The sequence below is a fragment of the Anarrhichthys ocellatus genome, unplaced genomic scaffold, assembly GCF_004355925.1.
Source record: "Anarrhichthys ocellatus isolate YVR2014 unplaced genomic scaffold, GSC_Weel_1.0 scaffold14, whole genome shotgun sequence".
NCBI lineage: Eukaryota > Metazoa > Chordata > Actinopteri > Perciformes > Anarhichadidae > Anarrhichthys > Anarrhichthys ocellatus.
The window spans coordinates 201,458-208,514 of record NW_022280044.1 but is presented as its reverse complement, the minus strand read 5'-3'; the positions used below and the strand labels follow the sequence as shown (position 1 = coordinate 208,514).

The following is a 7,057-nucleotide window of genomic DNA, read 5'->3' as shown; positions in this document are numbered from 1 at the left end:
GCATTAATTGTGATATTTAATTGAAATAAAAAAATGCTCAATATCAACACTCCATTAAAGTAATACTTTTTTTTTCTGAGACCAGAGCATAAAGCATAATATAGAGTGTATGTCACCATATCTTAGTTTATAGTATATGTGCTGTTTCTATTTCTCATCATGGGATATATGTGTTAAATATTAAATAAATATTGACAGGTATAATATAATAATTAAACTTGTGTGATTTTAATGAAGTCATGTGATGATGTGTGATCATGAAGATGTGTAAATAACAACCTCTGCAGACCAGCGAGATGTTCCAGCCTAGAGTAAAGTATTATAACATATCAACACGTACCTTGAGTTTCTGTTCCCCGAAGATCAGGTCCAGCAGGTGGCCCTCTTTCATGAGAACGCCTCTCTCTCTCTCTCTCTCTCTCTCTCTCTCGCTCTCTCTCTCTCTCTCTCTCTCTCTCTCTCGCTCTCTGTGTATGTGTGTGCGCGCAATGCTTGACATAGTTGGATATAAAGTTTCAATTCTCTCCAATTAAGGGCTTTGCACATGGTGTGTGAACAAGAGTGGGATTTAACCCTTCAGTCTGTGGATTTAACCCACGTTTTGACTACAATAAAGTGGGGGTTGTATTCCACCGTAATGGTTAAATTCCCATGTGGGTAATAAGGCGTGTCGTGTACAATTAATGTATCTATTTCTTGCTCCAGTTCATACAGCGTTGGCTATCAACTTGACACAAACACCGGAATACATTTTAGAAATGAAATTCCCATGCACTGAATAGTGCATGGGAATTTCTCAGGTATGAAAGAAATTAGTACGCCGTTGAGGTATCAGTGATTGAGATGCAAATGTGCAGCAATAAAAGCTGATGTTCCATGTTTCCATTAAGAAAGACATTTTTTAAAACATAAACTTGTTGGATTGGGTACAGAGGTAAGATTGTCAGATTTGGATAGCAACATGTGACATTGAAAAAAATGTGTCCAATAATTTCAACTCGACAAAAATAATAAATTAAATATATATAATATTTGTGGCACACCACAAATGTCCATGTCTCTTGGGATCAAAACAGCAGGTTTATATGTGATAGACTATATGTATTATGTGTGTAAACTGAGACGGTATCTTAACAAGGATTTCTACATTATTTTCTGTGTACCCCATTATTATAACGTATGTTGTAGGCTATTTACACGTGTAGAACTTGGTATAATTGCAAAGTATTTTACTACTATTCTAAATATAATTATACATAACTGAGGTATGACACACATGCATGTTTCAGTCGTGTTGCGCAGCGAAACAAAAACAAAAAACATCAAACTCAAACAGCCAAATAATGACGCCATGCGGCTCTGCCTTGTTGATGGCGTAAAACTTGATCCACGTGCTCGCCTCTGTTTACACTGCTGCGTGCTGACGTCACATCGAACCCCACCCCGCACGGCGAGCGCGAGAGAGAGAGAGAAAGAGAGAAAGAGAGAACGAGAGAGAGAGAGAGAGAGAGCGCGCAGGAAGGTCTGCAGAAGCCAAGAGAACAACTTGTAGACTCTGGACGTACAACGCTCATTCCTACAATGGAGGATGCAGAGCAAGGTAATTAATTTGCTGAAATGTCTCTCAGTGACCGTGTTGTTACCGCAAAAATGTTTTCAAACTACTTTTGTCTCACATGGAAGTTTGCAAACTCGCTAAGTTGCGCAGTGACTGAAGTCAGTCCGTTTAGAACATATGCTACTTTTGAAACTCAAATAAAAGTCAATTTTTGTGACGGGGACAACAACGGTGAGACTTTTAGGAGAAATACACATTTTAGATACACCAATAGAGTGTCAATAATGTTTACTTAAAATATCACGGAAGTAGAGTATGACACATTTGTTCCAACGTGTAACCAGAGGACGAGCTTACGTTAGCTCAGTAAAATATAAACAAGGAAGTTGTCATTTCCACTAAAGTAAACAATACCTGGGCCGAAAGTTTGACAGGCACCGTCAATTTAATAAAATGAAACACTTCTTAGTTAAAAAAAAAAATAAAAAATTCTGTATTTGAGAACTTGCAAGCAGGTTACACCTGTTTGACATCTCATTATTAGGTGTCCTCTAAATGTCCCAACTATACCTGCTCTAGTCAAGCCACGCTGTCTACATTTCTGGTCCTGTTTGAACATAAACAGTGCACAAGTTTAGTTTGAAAGTAGCACATTCCTGTCCGTCTATGATGGAGGCCTGTGAGTTGAATGCATCATACATACCATTCTTTATCCTTTCCTCTCCTACACCGGCCTGGACATTTCCATTCCCGCAAGGCAGCCATCTGTTCTCTCATACCTGTCGACCACTCACCCATCCTCCGGATTTGTACTTGCCTGTTGCGATAGTGCGTGTGTTCCGGCTGCAGTTCAACAACAAAACAAAAAGCTTGTGTGTGTGGTTGATCAAAAACACGAATTTTCCTGTATTTTATTTGCATATAACATGACCTTGTAGTTATTTTGGAAAGAAGAAAGTGACAGAGGTTTATTTGTTCACCTCAAGGGGAGGCCAGGTAAACAAGGCTCGGCCCTGACCTCATTTCCCTTCGGTGAAAACATTCTTTGACCCCCCTGCAGAAATGTAATTTCCTGATGTCTGCATGCTGTATATTGTGTTTATTGGCCTGAAGGTGGAAAATATTGTATATTCAAATGGAAGGCTCGGCATATTTCATATGTTGACGGATAATAATGTGAGCTTATTGATTTCAGACTGAAGGAGGTCTGTTATTCACACAGCGCTGTCAGTCTCTATGTCATCTCGATGTATCTTTAAGCAAAACATCTTCGCCACTATTAGTTACGGGCTACTTGTCTGGCTGACGGTCTTGTGACTGTGGTTCCTCTTTGGTTGTGTAGTTTTCCTGTGCTTTACATATACCTTCAAGGTTTTCCCTGACATGACATTATTTCCACCTTGTGTGTGTGTGTGCGACTGACCGAGCAGTTCAGGCAGCAAGTATCTAAAGTTGCCTTTTGTGGCTTTGAAAACAGATGGAAAAACAGTTACATAGCAGAAGTACAATTTCATATTTTATTGTTCCTTTAAATATTAACTATACGAACTGATGAGTTCTCTTTTTCTTTTTTTTTTCTTTTTTTTTGTTATAGTCTCACAGTCATGGCAACAGTGAAGTTCATTTTATTGCCACGCTTTTTATGCAGGACTGAATGTATCTCGGCACCATCTGGTCCGGCGTTTCTTGTCAATGTTTTTCCTTGTCACTGCCAGCTGGACTCAGCCTGCTCAGCCACCAATGTTTCATTGTTCATGCGTCTCCCCAATCCCAACCTCTCAGCCCTTACTGACACGACCATCACACGGACGCATATCTCTGATCTTTAAAAAGGTGCGCTACAGTAAGAGCTTCGTGCTCTCTGCAATCACTGCAATCAACAAACTGTAGCAGTAACACTCAATCGGCTCTTGTTCTTGTAACTGTATTGTGTTCTTGCACGTTTGTCAGTATTTCAGGTGAAGAATTATAAAGAACTGGATGTGGATGAGCTAGGTTAGCAGGTTTTAGGAGGAGGGAGGTCGGTGAGCATATTGAGTGTTCTCAAAGGAGCTCTCGGGGGAGCGGAGTGTGCTCTCCTCTGATTGGGTTTGAGTAGATGACCTCTATGATAACAAACATTTCTTTCTTTGTGCTTGCTTTTCCCTGCAGTTGAATGGATTTTCCAGTAGTAACTTCAGATCAAGCCTTTCTGAGGAATTGATTCAAAATATTTTTTTTAGCAATTTCCATTAAGGTTTTATTCCCTTTTTTAAAAATGCTGCTGAATATCTCACTCCAGGACTCTCCAAACATGCATGTGGGATTTTGTAGGTTGAGAAGAAAGTTTTTAGACGTAGCCTGTTTTCTGGCATTTTCTGCTTCCTCGATGGAGGCTTAGGGTCTCGGCTCAAATCGGATGTTCAAAGGAGAGAGTCGGACTTGCCAATCAATGTTGTTTTTCAAGCTCGGTTGTCTAATGAGATTGATCATGAGCAGTATCCAACATTTTTGTCTTATTCGATTTCCGTGAGGCACAACTGGATGCCTTCAGCTGTGAGAACAGTCAGAGGAGGTTTGTCACGGATAGCATCCGGCCAACCATGTACGGCAGACTAGTTTGTTTAGAAATGGTAAATGAACATATTTATTTACCATCCAGCCCTGTTTTAAAGTCTGATTTAACCATCCTAAACTGTGCTTTTGATTTGACTGAAATATTTGGCGGCCATCGTAGCTGTGAGGTTTGCTGCACACTCAAAAGGTTAAAAGAAAGCAAACTTATGTAATTCATTTACTGTAAAGGAAAGTTTTGCCATGACTTTTCATATGCTCTTGATTACTGTTCATGTCAGAAACGTAGGTCAAATACTTTCTCTCGTGTTAAATGTTTCATGGTACCGGATGTTTGTTTCCCAAAACGTTAGCTCAAAATGACATCTCTGTTTGCACAGCAGTCATGGTTGTCACCAGTCGTTTTAGAATCGGCTCTTGAAAGGTTTGATGTGAGCCATTTATGCACTAAAACACACTACCCAAAGCTCATAGCCTATAAACAGAAACCAGGTTCACATTTCATCTCCAAGATTAAAGGGGAATCCCCCCGTCTGTTTCACACCTTTGATCTTTGAGCTAACTGACACATGAATGAAAAGTAGCACGTGTGGTATATGATTAAAATGTTCCCTATGGTCTATATAATGGGCCAAGTACTCTCACTATGCTCAGCTTACTGCAACAAAACATCTCTGACAAAACGTTGTAACACAAAGAAGAACCTGAAGAAACTGACAACTTAAATCAATGAGAGGCCATTTCATTCCTCGTCATTTAACTTCTGCTTAATGGAGAATATTTCAATAACGTGTGAGCTTTGGCCAAGCAGAGGTCTCACCTGTCTGGTACCTCTGGCTCCAGATGGAGTATTTTCCAACGTGATACTGTAGAGAGAAACTGCCAAATGGAGCATAGTAGGTGTGTTAATTATCAAGCCTAAATAGCTTAACCGAAGAATTTAATTAGTCATTTAGTCTATTTTCTTTTTCCAGAGATGCACTAAATATTGATAGAGGCCTGATGGCCGTACTGACTCCAGAGAGACTGGTGGAATATCTTGACATCTCTGTATGTCATCTGCACATCGCTGTAGTTTTCCAGGGCTTCTGTTGTGATGAGATATTTGCTATTTCCCACTCAACTCGGCTGTTTTTGTAAACGAAACCTTTTTGAAACAAGGCGGTCGAAATCTTTAATCCAAGTAAAGCGCAGAGTGCCAATTTTAATACACAATCATCAGGGTGGACCACTTGCATATTTGGGATAAGTCGTCATATGTCAAACCTTGTGTTTGAAGAGTGATCCTAACTTGGTATGTTAACCTTGTTTAAATGAACGATTCATGCTTTTGAGGAATATACTCATTCGCTCTCTTGCCAATATTTAAATGAGAAGATTGATACCGCTCCGGTATCTCTACAGTAAATATGAAGCTACACTGCAAGCTCAGTTTAGCCGCAGTCCCACCGTAAAGCCACCCTCCATTTATCTGTGCTCCCTCTGAGGTGTTAACACCCCCTCTTACTGTTTTTCGACGATGCACATGTCATGTGACCATCTATGTCTCATGATTCTCGTTTTGGGCTAACCATGTGACAGGATACGCCACGAATAGCAAGGTAATGGATCCCGTGCGGTGCTTCATTAACCACTTGAAAATATCTGTTTCTGGTTACAGTCTGGGGGCCATGGGTTGTTTTTGATGCTACGTACTTTGATGGAGTTCTTATTCATTAAGCATTTATCCAATTTAAGCATAGCAGCAAATGTCACATGAATCCAGTGTTGCTCATGAATAAGTAATAAGTTGATAGGGCGGCAGAGTGGAAGTAATGTAGAGTATTGTTAAAGTATTCATTGTGATTTAAAAATGTATTCTACCATTAATAGTTGAAGTGTTCCTTTGCAGAAACGGATAAAAGCCATTCTTATAATGAAAATCTGAGAAGCAAAAGAAGAAAGATGCTGAGAAGGATTCATTGTCCTTGATGCGGGCCTAATTTTAGTGCATGTTGATACTTGACAGTTGGCAATGAGTGACTGACATTGCTGACATTGCTGCATGGAAGCACAGTGAACCGAAGCCTGACTACAGATCAGCACAGCCTTGCGTGACCCAAGTGGTTTGAGACTGTACAGAACATCATCATTTCTTTCTCTTCTGTATGTAAGAAACGTCTACCTTTCATATATCTCATAGTACACACTTCTTTAAGTTTAAAAATTCAATTTAAACCTCAATTCTCCTCACTTTTCTACTATACTCTGGTTTTTAAACGGAAACGTATTAGTGTGGATGTATCCTCACTTTCTGACTATTTATGGATGAGTCTCTACCTCCCACCAACCCTGCTGTCTACAGAGGTACACTACATATTTAGTAGCATCTACATCCAATAAAGTTAGTGCAGGAATGTCACCAGGCTGCTTTTCCTCTTCACTGCAGCCTTGAGAGTTCCAGTAGTTGCTTCCAAACGCTTGCTGTCTATTGATTGACGCTCCTTAAATGTCTGAGTAAATAAAGGAGACATGACCTATTCTTAGTTCCTCTCTCCTGCCTCATCTCTCTCCTTCAAATGCTTCCGTAATATTAAAATAAATATGAATGGTAACTGTTGGATGAGCAAAACAATTTAAAAAATATTTTCAGATATCTGGATTTAATGTACCAATCATCGATTTAACCGAGAAAATAATCTAATAACAAAAATAGTCATTAGTTGTAGGGCTCGTATCAAAACACAAAACGAACAGTGTACATGTACTAGCTCTCTCTACCACGCAGAGAGCACTTTTCCTTAAGTACACACACAATACTAAGTGTAGCCTCTGGCAGCCTCTCCCCTCCATTCTAGCTCACTAGCATTACTGCTGCTTCAAACTGGACTGGCCACCCTGGATTAGCGCTCCGCTGTAATCTGGGACACTGCAGATTATGCTTTTCATCTAATGCCCCCCACAACC

The 7,057-nt window shown here is 39.9% G+C and overlaps 1 protein-coding gene across 3 annotated transcripts in view; it reads left to right on the top strand.

Annotated features, from left to right (window-relative positions):
• Positions 1-1,501: 1,501 nt before the first annotated feature.
• Positions 1,502-7,057, top strand: part of tpd52 (tumor protein D52) — a 13,503-nt gene continuing 7,947 nt past the window's right edge. For all 3 annotated transcript variants that reach the window (XM_031853974.1, XM_031853975.1, XM_031853973.1), the window contains exon 1: positions 1,502-1,600. In XM_031853974.1, coding sequence (XP_031709834.1) covers positions 1,582-1,600 — 19 coding nt within the window. In that variant the 5' untranslated portion in view covers positions 1,502-1,581. The remainder of the gene's footprint in view (positions 1,601-7,057) is intronic.